The sequence below is a fragment of the Hippocampus bargibanti genome, linkage group LG01 (assembly GCF_051943395.1).
Source record: "Hippocampus bargibanti isolate YZ-2025 linkage group LG01, ASM5194339v1, whole genome shotgun sequence".
Classification (NCBI taxonomy): domain Eukaryota; kingdom Metazoa; phylum Chordata; class Actinopteri; order Syngnathiformes; family Syngnathidae; genus Hippocampus; species Hippocampus bargibanti.
Genome location: NC_142734.1, coordinates 5,583,768 through 5,599,707, shown reverse-complemented (window position 1 = coordinate 5,599,707; position 15,940 = coordinate 5,583,768). Strand labels below are relative to the sequence as shown.

General features: G+C 40.1%; 2 protein-coding genes across 2 annotated transcripts; both read right to left on the bottom strand.

The window, feature by feature from the left end:
- Positions 1–1,593: 1,593 nt before the first annotated feature.
- LOC148902853 (thyrotropin-releasing hormone receptor-like) lies at positions 1,594–8,759 on the bottom strand. The gene is made up of 3 exons (XM_089014283.1): positions 8,514–8,759; positions 5,590–6,399; positions 1,594–3,963 (listed from the first exon to the last, which is right to left on the bottom strand). Exons 2-3 carry the CDS (start codon positions 6,343–6,345, stop codon positions 3,589–3,591), a joined length of 1,131 nt encoding a protein of 376 aa, XP_088870409.1. The 5' UTR covers positions 6,346–6,399; positions 8,514–8,759; the 3' UTR covers positions 1,594–3,588.
- A 1,706-nt stretch (positions 8,760–10,465) lies between these two features.
- On the bottom strand, positions 10,466–15,864 carry ocstamp (osteoclast stimulatory transmembrane protein). The gene is made up of 3 exons (XM_088992044.1): positions 15,740–15,864; positions 12,733–13,732; positions 10,466–11,432 (listed from the first exon to the last, which is right to left on the bottom strand). The coding sequence occupies exons 1-3, from the start codon at positions 15,862–15,864 to the stop codon at positions 11,085–11,087; spliced, it is 1,473 nt and encodes a 490-aa protein (XP_088848170.1). The 3' UTR covers positions 10,466–11,084.
- Positions 15,865–15,940: the final 76 nt, after the last annotated feature.

Genomic DNA, 15,940 nt, shown 5'->3' with positions numbered 1-15,940 from the left:
ATAATCAGTGTTTTTTTTTTCCGCAATGCCCTCTCTTAGGAAGAAGAAAATATTTTGCGTCCTGCCCAACTCTGTGCCACAGACAAAATTATTGTACAGACCAAAGTATAACAATTACAGCGTATGTTATTCCGCCATTGTTGAAAAACAAGATGTAGTCCAAACCATCAACATTTTCATTAAATTGGCGAAAGTACAATATCCGCCGAGCGCAACCTGTACTACTCCCTGCAACGTATGAAATATACACTCACCAAACCCAGTGCACTGCGAAATCTGTACGTATGCAGTCAATCAATTGATATGACCTCTTTGTGCACTCTTGTGTATAACTTGTGAGAATTAATGTTCGGTGACCATTTTGTTTTCCACCCGATTACATTGAAGGCCTGATAAAGAGCAAACATGTTGACATAAAGATCAAAATGACCTGACTAAAGACCATAAATGAAAGCTGGTTTACGACAGTGTCTTACTCAAAATTTTCGATTGACTGTGTAACAATCCAACAAGTCTATAAAAACTAATCAATAATGCCCTCTGAACATGCTGTCCAGCATATATAGAACTTATTGCACTCCACACTGTAAAAATACGCATACAATGAATTCAAGTGTATTCAGTTGGATAAAAGTACACACAGGAAAATGTTTTCACGGGTATGTCATGTGACATGTGACAAGTGATGTCATAATGTGACACTTTTTTTACGGTTTTGCCATAAAAACTACGGTTTTCATTATCCCATTCCGTGTTATGGGTTAATAATTACTGTTTCCAATAAAATCAATGAATCAAAAATAGTAAATAATGTACTCAACATTAATTCAAAACACAGGAACAGGCGATCGGCAAAGTGTTAGCTTCCTTTAGATGAATTGCGCATGCGCGTGGTTCCCGTCTTTCCTGGAATCTAAAGTGACCGTTCATTACTGGAATCGAGACTCAAGAGTTAGCGTCGTTTTTATCATTGTCGTGTAATGGCATATGCCAACAAAAAGTGTGAAAAGTAAATAACAACCACAATTGTTTCGCGAGGGATACTTCAAAGCATTCCCGTAGTTGGACTTCGCTCAAGAAAAGTTTCATACCTATAATACCTTTATATTGAAAGGACCTGACCGGATAAGGGGCGAACGACTGCCCGAGCGAGGTGTTCAATAAACTGTTGCTTGTTCGGAACCGACTGAATATTATTTGCCCACATCGCGACAATACCTGTCAACCTTGGCTAATAGCTGCTCGTATAAATGATTACAATTCCCGTATAAAAGTTGTAGTACACCATACATTATTTGAAATTATTAAAAAAACGCTAACAAGCGGAAATGCAGAAAACTTACTACGCATGCGCAGTAACTTGGACACCCGGCGTATTCCGAGGCTTATCTGGTTTCAGAAGTTGGCAGGTCTGCAGATATATGCAGATATATGCATGATCACGAATATCAGTGTGCTGCATAGGATCCTAATGCAACATGTCTATTTCGCCACCCTGCCAATTAGACAGCATAGCATGTCCAAGAAGTATGAGATATAATTCCGGAAAGATATGCGCAACATGTTCCCGACTTAAATGACATTCGATATGGTTTCATTTTATGTTTTGCATCGTGGATTTGGGCGGGTGAATCATTATGTGGACTGAAGTGAAACAGAATCTCATTTCAGACAATTGACCTTTTGAAATCTTTTCTGTCTATATCAGATCCTTTCCGTGCATGGCATAAATTGTTGTGCGTGTTGGAGAAAGGTAACAACTCGAAGGCTTCCTCAAAATGGCGCTGAACTGCTTATCACGTTTCGGTTTGCGATCAATGGGCGGCACTCAGGGGCACTGGTGTTGGTCGTTTTAATCAGTGGCAGTTAAAAGGACGGTCGGCACGATCATTCAGTGATTGTTTCACCATGTCAGGTTTGTTTCGTCTTGTCATGTTTTACTCATGGTTTTATTTGCTACTTTGGACCTTTTTGTTCTGATTACTTTGTTTTTTGAGATTTTGTTCCTGCTGACTTTATTTAATCCGATTTGTCAAATACACCCTGTCCCTCCCCCCTGCCTGCTGTTTTTGGGGTCCACCACCACATTGCAAATCGTGACACTGCTTGTATTTCATGGACCAACTGTTATCTGTTACATTGCTGCTGTGGTGATTTCGGGCATCCATTGACCACCATGGAATTTTTATTTAAGATGTATGTCAACCAGTTGGGTTTTAGGTTTAGCAATGCCCTTGTATGTAATTCTCCGTGAGCTTTGTCCTGTATCATACTGCACTTGTGCATCTGCAGTACCTGAAGGGCCTTTGTCGTTGAACAATACAGGTGCGCTTCCGTCTGAAGAATGGATCACATTATCAGTGCTACAGGATCCGTCTTCATGATATTTTCAAACATATCCAAACAATCGCTTCTTGTTGAATCTTGTTTATCATGGTGGATTTACAATGCAGTTCTGTACATCTTTGCATTTCAAATCGGTCACGTACATATAATGATACAGCCATTGTCTCACAAAGCTAATAAAAGTATTGCGAGCATAATGTGTCAACACAAACATCTCCAATAAAACATATCAACTCATTCACTGCCATTCCCAAATGTATTTTTTCGGAGGTATTGTTTTTTTCATGCTTGGGTGCCAATGGCCATGGCCTCTGGCAATGTTTTTTTCTTTTCCACAAGGGGGCAGCATTTCCATTTTTTCCATATTAGCGCTTTGTTCCAGCTTCAGCTGTTGTTAAAGCGCTATATTAACCAATATGTATGTATTGCATTATATTTTGGACTGCCACTCTCATTTCAAGCTCATATAACTCCAGACCCATATAATTTAGGAATTAACTCTTTTTTTCTGACGAAAGAAGAGAGTCTATGGTTTGTAACGCTGTATTGAATATTTATGTAGTCCTAAAACTCAATATTCTGTGGTTCCTGGAACAAAAACCTTGGCACTGGAGTGTACACATATTTGCACGTCTGGCAGTGAATGAGTAAACACAAAACCAGAAACAAATTCCATGACGACTCAGCAGATAGCCATTACTTAACAATTGGCAACAAAAGTGAGTACAATCCCATATGAAAGTTTTCAAATTGGACCCAAAGATACCTATTTTTGACCAGTGCAAATCTAACAAAAAGGTGAAGGTTACTTTTTTGGGGGGGGGTAAAACGTGATGAATTGAGTTCTACAAGCATAATTGTGTTCGTTCATTCATCTTCCAACGCATTGATTCCTTACCAGGGTCACAGGGGCTGCTGGAACCTATCCCAGCTGTTTTCGTGCAATAGCCGGGGGACACCCTGAATCAAGTTACCAACAAGCATTCACACCTAAACCCACACCTATGGTCAATTTGGAGTGCCCGATCCACCTGCCATGCATGTTTTTGGAATGTGGAAAGACCCAAAGCAAACCCGCAGAGGCCCATGCAAATGTCACACCAGGCCACCAGTAATAATCACATATAATAAATAAATTTGACTTGACTGGTCGGTGTCACAATAAATGCTAATTCACATCAGCAGTGCATAAAACATTCATGTTTCATTTGTCGTTGTAAATTCACCGAAGCAAAGCCTTAGTTAAGCAACATCCTCTGCTGAGTTGAACCTCTTGACGCTTCTGTCATTCACATCGTCTTGCTCTGTAGTCAGCTCATTGCTTCCCTGGGAGGAATGTTTTGGCCCACTGTAATACATGGTCACTTTGTACTCCGTCACTTTATCTTTGCTATTACACTTGCAGAGTTTCTTGAATGCTGTTCTAAACTTCTGGGACATGAGGTTGTAAATAATGGGGTTGATAGCACTGTTGAGGTAGATGCACATCCTGCAGAAGAGTAGGAACCACATGTTTTGGTACGGGGGGTCAATCATGGAATTGACCACGACCAGCGTGCGATAAGGCATCCAGAGTAAGGCGAAGAGAATGACCACGGCTGCCAGCATCTTTGTCATCTGTGGCAGTTCACATAAAGAAGACCAAAGGCAAGTCATGCATCTGCACCAGAGCACCGATAGCGCCATTTCAACCATACATTTGAGAAGATATTTACACTCTTTATATTTTAAGATCATCTATTTTTTTTTCAACCTCTGCACATAATGACGGAAAGCAGTAAAGTCAAACGCAAATGAGCTCTGGACTTGATTGATTAATTGATCGATGAAGTAAGCTGTTTACATTCAAAGCCATCCATAACCTTGCCCCTCCCTATCTTTCTGACCTGCTTCAAATTTCTGTTCCCTCTCCATCCCTCAGATCTTCATCCTCCCTTTACCTCTATGTGCCCTCTGCCCGTCTCACCACGATGGGTTGCAGAGCTTTCAGCCGCTCTGCTCCCAAACTCTGGTATTCTCTTCCACCCAACATCCGCAATATTGACTCCCACCCTATTTTCAAGGCTCACCTCAAAACCCATTTGTTTAAAATTGCTTTCAATGTATAGTTCTAACTGCTATTTTATTATGTAACATTTTACTTATGGTTTTATTGTTATGTGCTTTGTTTTATTGTTTTTATTGTAAAGTGTCCTTGGGTGTTTTGAAAGGTGCTTGAAATAAAATGTATTATTATTATTATTATTAAGCGACAATTGTTAAGACAGCAGGAACGGTGACGAACGAACCACTGAGCATGAATGACGGCAATGTAACAGCTGGGAGAAGCAGGTGACTTCATCTCCCAGACCTTGTTTAAGAAAATTGATTGAATTAGTTGACTCCCAAAACATTATTGGTGCACTTCTTTTCATTTGTTTAACATTTTCTTTTCAGAATTTTTTTTAGGTCGGAACTTGACAGCATTAGTAAAGCTATGGGAACACATTGAGATCTATCCAGTGGTGGATTTCATTGTTAGGCCTTCAGTTGTGCTACGGCTGAATCAATCCGGACTGACAAAAGTGTGGTGTGATTTACTACAAGTCCACTAGAGGGTACCGTTAGCCAGGAAATAACTGACCGACCTTTCTGAATGATGTCGTCTTGAAAATGGCTTTAACAGTAAATTTCCAACCAAATCAATTTCTTCTCCTCCTTCAGCAGTTGTGAGTTGACAAAACTGCTATTAAATCAACATAATATACTTGCTTATGCAGCTCGCTACTAATACGTGTGCTAGCTCTAGCCAGTATGCTCTTGTCATTTGTGGCTTGTGATCAGAGCATTTATCGCAAACTATGATTGCCTAGTGATTAGCCAATCACAGTTCGCAGACTATGATTGGCTAGTGATTAACCAATCATAGTTTACAAACTATGATAGACGAGTGACTAGCCAATCGGTTTGCGGAAACTCTAACGTTAGCCAGCGCTTTCAAGAAGGCGTTGGTAGATTGGTTAGAGAAACAGTTTGATTGACACGTTTGATGCGAGCTTGATTCCGAGCTCATTTTGTGGCAGTTTTGGGACGCTTTAAATCATTTTTATTGGTGTTTTGCATTTGACTAAAAATATCAGCCTGTGTGTTTTGGGTATTTTACATGCTATAAAACGTTTTTCTCATGTCGGTTAGGAAACAAAAAAATGGTGTCGGTTGTCCTTTAAGCTTTTGAATATTTTTTTTTCCAGTGTTGTACTCTACCTGCTTCCTGGCTGAAACTGCACCCTTGTTGGCCTTCTTAGTCTTACAGGAACCACCTTGGTGAATCGAGCCTTTTGTGTCAAGGTGCAAGGGCAGAGGGCTCATTAAGAGAATCCTGGCGATGAGGCTGTATAGCACAGTGGCCACGATGACCGGGATCACATAGAACAAAGTGAAGTCCAGGAAGTAGATTGGCATATAGAGGCTCCTGGAGACACGGTAGCCGCAGGTAACCACCACGCCATTGGCGTAGACGGTTTCATCTGTGTCCACCAAAAGGAACCACATCATGCAGTAGAGTGATGTGATGATCCACACGCCAGCAATGATTCTCTTGGCTCGTGAAACGGTGCATAAGAACTGAGCCTTTATGGAGTGACAGATAGCAATGTAACGTTCGATGGTAAACGCAGTGATGGAGCAGGATGATACGTTGATGCCAAGGTACTGCAGGTAGGTAATACACAAGCATCCCGTGTAGCCGTATATCCAGAAGGCGACCACATCTGAGATGTTAGGTAGGCCTGCAGTCAGAAGCACGATGAGGTCAGCCACCGCCAAACTAACGAGGTAGTAGTTGGTCGGAGTCACCATGTCTTTGGTTCGCAACACAACCAACACCACCATGATGTTTCCAGCAATCCCCACTCCACAGATGAGGAGCGTCAAAAAAATGGTTACCACCTGCTCTTCTAGAGGCTTCAGAGGGGTTCTCGTCATATTCACAAGCTTACTGATATTCGTGTAGTTCTCCATGTTTGATTACTGCGCCCTCACGTCTGTGGATCTTCAATGCCACCACCAAGGTTCCTGCACACACACATTTCTGTTTGAAACTATAAAAACGTTTGAGTGTGAATCCATGAGCTTAATCACCTTATCGTAGTATTGCACACACACACACACACACACACACACACACACACACACACACACACACACACACACACACACACACACACACACACACACACACACACACACACACACACACACACACACACACACACACACACACACACACACACAGACTTGATTGATAACGTTTTTTGAAAAAAATCAAGAAGACAGTAATTGTTTTGTTCAAGTGACTATCAATGATCCATTAATGCCTGCAATATCTCAAAATAATTATGTACGGTAATTTGAAATTTTGGGAGCAGTTTCAGGAAGATTTGTGAACATTGACACCCATGATTTGCTGTGATATCATCGGGTGAATTTCGCCGCCAGATCTTGAGTTCAACAGCTGTGCTCAAAGATAAGAAAATCTTTATTTGTCTGCCCTAGCACAAGGGAGGATTAGTATGACTCCTTTAAACTCAGCAAAAAATGGGACAAAGCCAGTTAGATAGAAAGCTAGCTGGTGACTTGGCATAGAATGCCAGGTATATAGTCAAGTCAACAGTGGCTTAAAGCGAATATATTTTGTTAGCTCAAACAAAATACAAGTAGAATCAAAACTTTCTCTGCTGGCCGAAAAATATCTAAATCACGGACTAAAGTTAATTATATTTTGTCCATGAATTCTTATTAAATAATTCCAAATTTTCTTTCAGTTTCCTTTCATTACTTTTCCACTGTTGCGTTGCTTCCAGACGTGTTTGCGTATTAAAGCATTTAACCAATCACAGTTCAGCCATCATTTGTTACCAGAGTCATAAATCTACCTGGACACTTTCACAATCAGTTCTGCCGGCACAGCAGCATCGAATGCGGTGTCGATGAAACTTTTGATTTAACCAATCAGAGTTTGAGTTGCCAACCGAAGTCCTGCTGCAAGATGTCGTCAACACCGGAGTTTTCACAAACTATGATTGGCTAGTCACACGATTGACTAGTCACTATAGCCAATAATACGATCACTAGCCGCTAGTCATAATAGCATACTAACCGGAGCTAACACACTGTATCAGTAGCTAGCTGCATAAGCAAATACTACATTGTGTTGATTTAATCGCAGTTTTGTCAACCCACAATGGCTGAAGGAAGAGAAGAAATGGATTTGGTTGGAGATTTACTGTTAAAGCCATTTTCAAGACGGACTTTTCAAGAAATACTGGACATCATTAAGAAAGGTCAGTCAGTTACAGTATTTCCTGGCTAATGGTACCCGCTAGTGGACTTGTAGTAAATCACACCGCACTTTTTTTTTCAGTCTGGATTGATTCAGACGTAGAACTACTGAATGCATAGCGATGAAATCCACGGCCCGCCACTGCATACACACGATGATGAAGCCATGGCATTTAATTTTTAAAAAAATATTATTATATAATATTTTGAAGCCTGATTTTTCAGTCTTTGTTAAAGTCAATCAAATGTGTTAACAAAACACTCACTGGGTTGTGTTGAATGGTTCATATAAATATTTACTTATAAATTAAATTTGTTTGCTCCGGTACCCAATTGCGAACATGTTATGGGTTTCAATCGAATGATTTTCTGTGGGGAGTGTGTATGACCTTCCTGTGCTTTTGCGGCTTACTTCTGAGCACAACTGTTGTATACCTTCCTCCTTCAGCCCTAAAATATGCCGTTTTGATCTGCTGAAGACACAGCATCTTCTGTATGTGAATATGAATGCTTGTCCGCCTCTCGACAGTTGTGCTCACAGTTTACTGACAGAATTTCTAAAATGTGTCCCATTATTTAAAGAGAACGAGAAAAGAAAATGTGTATTCTACTTTGGATTGGAGTCAAGTTAAACAGTAAAACGCTTCAGAGTAGCATAATTACGCAGCAAAAATATTTGACACAGTAGAATGTTAGTTTGTAGTCATTCAATAAAATGGAAAATTAAAACATACTGAACGTTGAAATTGAGATCAGTCTTCATATCTACTTTGACTTTGCAAAATCAATTAAAACTGCTACAATAAAGTAAACTTTGTAGTTCTCAGAGTAAAAAATGTGCACCTTACCCTGACTTGTAGTGGAAGCGTTCAGTGTGATGTGGTGACAGTGCTCAGGTAAGACACGCAGATGTCAGCTTGGTCCTCGCTCTCTGCCACTCACTGTCTATTTTTTGCCAGCGCATGCCTAGCGTCTCTCGCACCACTTGTGATGGACTGCGTTGTACAGGCACCAACTTCAACATCCGGTCCTCCCTCAGCGTCATGGGAAATGGGTCGTCGTAGCTATAATTATTGCCTACTGTCATGACTGAAAGCATGGAGGATGGTTTCGCCTGCGAATGAGTTCACCCTAGAGACCCATCAACTTAAACACGACTTATTATGTACGATATGTTTCTTTTAATGGTCACTCAACTGGCAGATTTGTGTTAGGGAAAACGTAACATTGAAATCTTGGCTTTCTAAATGGTATGGGGGTTGGGAACTATTAATGCTTGCAATATCCCCAAAATATTAGATTGGATTGGATAAGCCTTTACTAGTCTTGCATTGGAGACATTTACATTTCACAGCAGCAAAGTGATGAAAGTAAAGGAAAGGAAGAAGTAGAAACACAAAACACAGGACCTGCTGTTATCTATCTATCTATCTATCTATCTATCTATCTATCTATCTATCTATCTATCTATCTATCTATCTATCTATCTATCTATCTATCTATCTATCTATCTATCTATCTATCTATCTATCTATCTATCTATCTATCTATCTATCTATCTATCTATCTATCTATCTATCTATCTATCTATCTATCTATCTATCTATCTATCTATCTATCTATCTATCTATCTATCTATCTATCTATCTATCTATCTATCTATCTATCTATCTATCTATCTATCTATCTATCTATCTATCTATCTATCTATCTATCTATCTATCTATCTATCTATCTATCTATCTATCTATCTATCTATCTATCTATCTATCTATCTATCTATCTATCTATCTATCTATCTATCTATCTATCTATCTATCTATCTATCTATCTATCTATCTATCTATCTATCTATCTATCTATCTATCTATCTATCTATCTATCTATCTATCTATCTATCTATCTATCTATCTATCTATCTATCTATCTATCTATCTATCTATCTATCTATCTATCTATCTATCTATCTATCTATCTATCTATCTATCTATCTATCTATCTATCTATCTATCTATCTATCTATCTATCTATCTATCTATCTATCTATCTATCTATCTATCTATCTATCTATCTATCTATCTATCTATCTATCTATCTATCTATCTATCTATCTATCTATCTATCTATCTATCTATCTATCTATCTATCTATCTATCTATCTATCTATCTATCTATCTATCTATCTATCAGTCTGGATAGACGGTCCATCTGTCCGTACACATCGGTCCAATTTTTTTTAACTGTATAGTGCCACTTTGCAATTTTTTGATGATGATACTCGTGCAGCGTGTTCTAGCGGAAACAAATTCATACTTGGCAATAAAGATGATTCTGTTTTTTCTGGCAATAAAGATGATTCTGTTTTTTCTGATTCTGATGGACGGTCGGTCTGGGTGGACGGTACGTCGGTCGGTCTGGAAGGACGGTCCGTCGGTCTGGAAGGACGGTCCGTCTGTCCGTCCACGTCGGTCCGGATGGACGGTTGGTCAGGATGGACGGTCGGTCGGTCTGGATGGACGGTCGGTCGGTCTGGATGGACGGTCCGTCCGTCCGTCCGTCCATCCAGACCGACCGACTGACTGTCCATCCAGACCGACCGTCCATTCGGACCGACCGACCGTCATATCCAGACCAACCGACCGACTGACCGACCTTCCATCCACACCGACTGACCGTCCATCCAGACCGACAGAGAGCCAAACAGATAGAGACCGTCAAACACGGACATTTACATATGAATGGATGGAAGAATAATCAGAAATATATCAATCATAATTCCCGCTTTCATTTTTATTTGCGATGCATATTTCTGTGGTCAAACGTCAGGCTTAAAATAGATGTGAAAACAAAAGCAAGTCTTTTTTTATTCAGGTAGCTCTTAAAATAGTCCGCAGTAGACTAGACAAGGCATTTTGAAGAGAGACTGTCTTGTTCTTTTTCACAGTGATGGGAATAGAACAAATCATGATTTATTTTTTCCCCTCAAAGAATACTTGGGCACTGCAAAATATATTAGGAGGAATGATACCACACGTGGGGGTGTATTGAATCAACCCAAAGCGCCATTGTGACATCTAGTGGACTCGTTGAGCTAATTTAATGACTGAATGCAACGACATGTACCGGATTAGATAGAGGGGATTTCAATGGAGTATAAATCTTGAGACATATTGTTTCAGGATGTGTTGTCCATCAACGTGACAAATAATTTTTGGACAGTTGACAATGTTGAAGTTATTTGAGTGTTTTGTCATGCAGCACAAAAGTGTAAAGGCCACTAGGTTAAAAATTCACAGTTTATGTTCTCCCCAGTTACCTATGCGTTGAAATGCTGCTCACCTAAAGGTGTTCTTCGATATATCATTCTCTTGACTGAAAAACAGAAATAAACCATACAGTCAAAGTCAGCACTGTGCTCGTCATCTGCAGACAACCAAAATATCCTCTCCTGGCCCCTCTCTGTTCTGCTTTGCCTGGAATTTTGCGTTCCGAAAAGCCTCTCTCCTCTCTTCTTGTTTTTTAAAAAAAGATCCACAGATGTTCCTTCGTAGCCTTGTGGCATATGCCTCGAGGAACAGCAGCAGATAGCTCATTAGCCACAGACATGCTAGCAAGACGCTCACACCCCCGCTGGGAGCTGAAGTTGTGGCATCGCAAATGGACGCTTTGGGGCTGAAGTTCCATTTGTATTCCTTGCGAAAGTCCATCAGCTGCCTCGTGATGCACGCTTGTGGCAGGATGCAAAACGCTGGCGGAAACCATTTTACCTGGCGAGGGAAAATTGTATTCAAGTAAATTGGCAATGTTCAAGACGATTTGCCTAATGGCGAATAATTATCCCATTAGCACACTTTTTTGGGAATTTTCAAGTACAGTATGTTTAAGGTTTATATAACTATGTAGAAGGATTGTATAAGTAACCTGTATTGGTTTGGACTGAAAAATACACATTTAATACAATATATGTTATATAAAGCTATGTACATGTACAACTGGAGAGAAGACTACATGTTACTACAAAAATGTTTGTATGTACCGTTGTTCGTAACTCAAATGTTTGTAAGTAGGGGAAATTATGTTTTCCCGTTTTAATTCACCGTATAGCGCACACCCAAAAGCATTGATTTTCTTCAAAAGATGACCCTGCGACTTATAGGCAGGTGCGCCTTATGTGAAGTAATAAGACTCCATTTCCCCTTGTAGAAGAAGTCGTGCGTAATCCCAGCCTCTACTGTAGCGCCTTATATTGTGGTGTGCCTTATATTTGGAAAACCCTTATATATATTTATATATTATATTTGGAAAATCTTTTTTCATTCATTGATGGTGTGGTTTATAGTCCGGTGCGTCTATATATAGAAAAAGTTTGAAAATACACCTTTATTTTGGGGTGCGCCTTGTACTCTTATGCGCCTTATACAGTGGAAAATACGGTACTCCAGGTTGTCCGGACCACATTAGCATTTCCCCAGATTAACTACGAGTCAAATTATACTGCTTTGTGTATAATGTGGGCGGGCCGGTAGTCGAGTGGTGAGCACACCCGCTTCACAGTGCAGAGGTCGTGAGTTTAAGATCTGGTCCGACCTCCCTGTGTAGAGTTTGGATGTTCTCCTGGGCCTGCGTGGGTTTTCTCCGGGTCCTCCGGTTTCCTCCCACATTCCTAAAACATGCATGGTAGACTGATTGAACACTCCAAATTGTGCCTCTAGGTGTGAGTGTGATTGCGGATGGTTGTTTTTCTCTGTATGCCCCGTGATTGGCTGGCAACTAATTCAAGGTGTCTCCCGCCTCGTGCCTGACGATTGGGATACTGACGACTGGGATAGGCTCCAGCACCCCCCTCGACTCCAGTGAGGATGAAGCGGGCTGGAAAAAATGAGTGGATGGATGTGTGTAATGTTTTTTAGTCAGCCTAGCAGAACAATGAAAAACTCTTCCACTAGATGGCAGGAGGTCATCATGTATTCAGAGAAGAGACACGGTCGCGACCACCTGTGACAATCATGAGTTAGGCACACCTACAAATCGCATTTTTAATGGCTTTGACCACGTGTGTGTCCTCACCTTGTAATTGACGTTGATGCTGGCCGACATGGCTGGAAAGTCCTGCAGTAACGGCAGGATGACTTGAACGGTATGGTACACAATATGGTCCAAGGCTGCTATTAAAGCTATCGCGGTGAAGTATAATGTCACCGTCAGTAGTGATATGACACTGGGGGTGCATTTCCCACTGCTGGTTTGAAATATTCCGCGCATAGGAACCGACCACCTGGTGGGTTCGTGAGCTTCATTTTGCCGGGGCTGTTTGGACATGGGATTATTATCGAATGTAATGGATGTGAGATATGATTTCAGGTAGCGTGCAGATTCCCAAATCAGCAAAGCAACAAATATGGCTGCCAGAATTCTGTTGGATAATAGTTTGTACTGTGTTATAATTTTCCTCATGTAGGAAAAATGTATTTCTACTTTCCCAATCATCTTCGTAAACCTGCTTTTGACCTCGGACACATCCACGTGTGTGAATTGATCCAACATCCTCAAGTTGGTGACAATGCTCAAGTCCTCCTTCCGCACTTGAATGGCTTCCTTGACCATGTCCTGCCTGACTGTGTTTAAAAGTTCTGAAGAGTTCAACAAAGTCTTGGAGAAGCCATCGGCGGTGCACTTGACGGTGCGTATGACTGCACCGACATTCACGCTAATGTTTGGGATGACGTTACACATGAGAATCATGACTGCGGCGGAGATGAGGAGCTTGCGGCCCTGCTTGGTGCAGATGGTGGGGAGGGTCATGGTTAGTACGCAGCGCAGCGGGTGGCACAGGAAGATGGCGGGAAACATAGCCGCGGCATACACTAGCGCTGTGTGAGCTGATGCGTTGTGGTCATATTTCAGCGTTTTGGAGAGCCAGTGGTGGAGCAGAGTGCCAGTAACAATGGCCAGGGCGAGACAGAGAGAGGTCAGGGACCAGAGGTGTCGGCCCAGAGGCTTAGATGAAGAGTAAACATCCCACAGGTAGATCACCCAAGACTTGACTAACTCCCTGCAGCATGCTATCCTGTTCCAAAACACAAGATAGAGAAAAATTGTACAGTAAAGTCTCGTTATATCGATATTCTCGGGAGTTAGAAAAAAATGTCGATATAACCGTACTGTCGATATATCCGTCCTGCGCCGAACTGCATTAACAAAAGCCGCCAAAAGAGGGCATCCAAGCGCCATATAAGAAACGGAGCTGGCCATGAGCTCGCCATATTGTGCCTCTTTTTTTTTGGGTGAGAGATGTTCCCCCAATGTTGCCTCAAAATGGCACATATAATTCTTTAATCGATTACAAACATGTATGCTTTCCTCTTCAGAACTACAGTGTATTTGAATCATATTCATAACTGGATGTGTAACAAGAAAGCATATTATCCGAATCTGAAGCCATTGTTTGGATTTACAAGCAATGCAAGACGTCTTGGCGTGAAGTCATTTTTATTGGTGTTTTGCATTTGAATAAAAAGTGACATCGGTTGTCCTTTAATACACAATATGGAATGTATGGTAATTTTCAAAATCATCACGCTTCAGCAGACAAAACAAGAAACATTGTTGCAAAAAACGATTGCATTCATATACAGTACAGTGGGCATGTACACAACACAACAGGGAAACTGCAACGCTTACATCTTACTGTATTATGTATGCAATTTAAAAAAGTCATCAATCTTCTTCTGCTTCACATTTTTATTTTTTAACACAAACACTTCAATCTCGTCTGCTACACACAAGCTAGCGTCTGAAAATGAAAATGGCTCTGCTACACGGGAGCTGGTCACGTAACAAACTCACGTGACCAAGTCGACCAATGGCGCGACCGATGGCGTGTATCGATGTAAACATAGCAAAATGGCCGGCGGGAGATGAAAAAGAGTAGTAACCGGATTAGCGTAAAAACCACGAATCGTACTAAACGGAACTAATTATACATAAAAAGACTAGAAATGTGCACGGGAAATGAAAATAGCGTCGTAATAAGCAGTATTATCAATATAAACGATATCGATATAACGAGACTTTACTGTATATATATATATATATATATATATATATATATATATATATATATATATATATATATATGTGTATGTATGTGTATATATATATATATATATATATATATATATATATATATATATATATATATATATATATATATATATATATATATATATATATATTAGTTTTAATATACTTTCTGTCAGAGATCAAACATAATACAATACATGTTGATTTATATAGCGCTTTAACAACAGATAAAGCTGGAACAAAGCGCTTAAACATTACACAAATATTTTCAGCATGTTGTGATGCTGTAAAAATTGTCAAATAAATATTAAATGTCAACATTTCATCAACAAATATTTGCATCATAACCTGTGACATATGTTTACATTAGCAGGACGAGATGTCGGTCACACACGAGCTATGATAGTTAGCATCCTGCAAAAGTGTCTCATGACAACATTCGCATGTAAGTGTGTGAATATGTGTTTTAATTAAAGAAATGCAGTTCATGATGATCTGCATAAGTCTGTGTATAGGTTGCGTGCTTGAGGAAAAATGCATTGTAGCTGACAAAAGTGCAAATGTCATCCAAACACAGAAACAACTTAAATGTGTGTATCTGCCACGTGAATTTGACAGTAACAGTTTTCACGATAGTGCATGTGGCGGCATGCTAATCATCACCTGGTTTCAGGTTAATAGGCAACAGAAATATTGTATGACAGCTGACTGCGGAATAACCATGCATTACAAATGAGAGTTTTTCATTGACAGTCTTTTTTTTCTTTATTTTGGCCTGTTTAAAAATATTTTAGCTTTTCAGTGTGTATTAATTAGACTAGGCACTGGCTGCTAAGACACCAACATGCAACAATCACACTTGAAAAAAAAGAATTCTGATACTTAGGTGGACACAAATGATACAGGACATTTCAGAAATATTGCTTGAAATATTTTGAATCTGCTTATATTTCCAATCATTATCATAAAACAAGAAAATCAAGATTTTTACCTGAGAGGTCCAATGACACACTTCATGGCAAACATCGACACGGCTATGACATGTTGCGTCGGAAAAAATGCTGGGCAATGTGTGAGAAATAAAAGAGGAAGTGGTATGAACACCGTCACTGTCATGACATTATTCCCACGTGAAGTCAGTGTCCTTTAAATGGAGGAAACTTGACATGGAATCATGTGACATGTTCTCTGA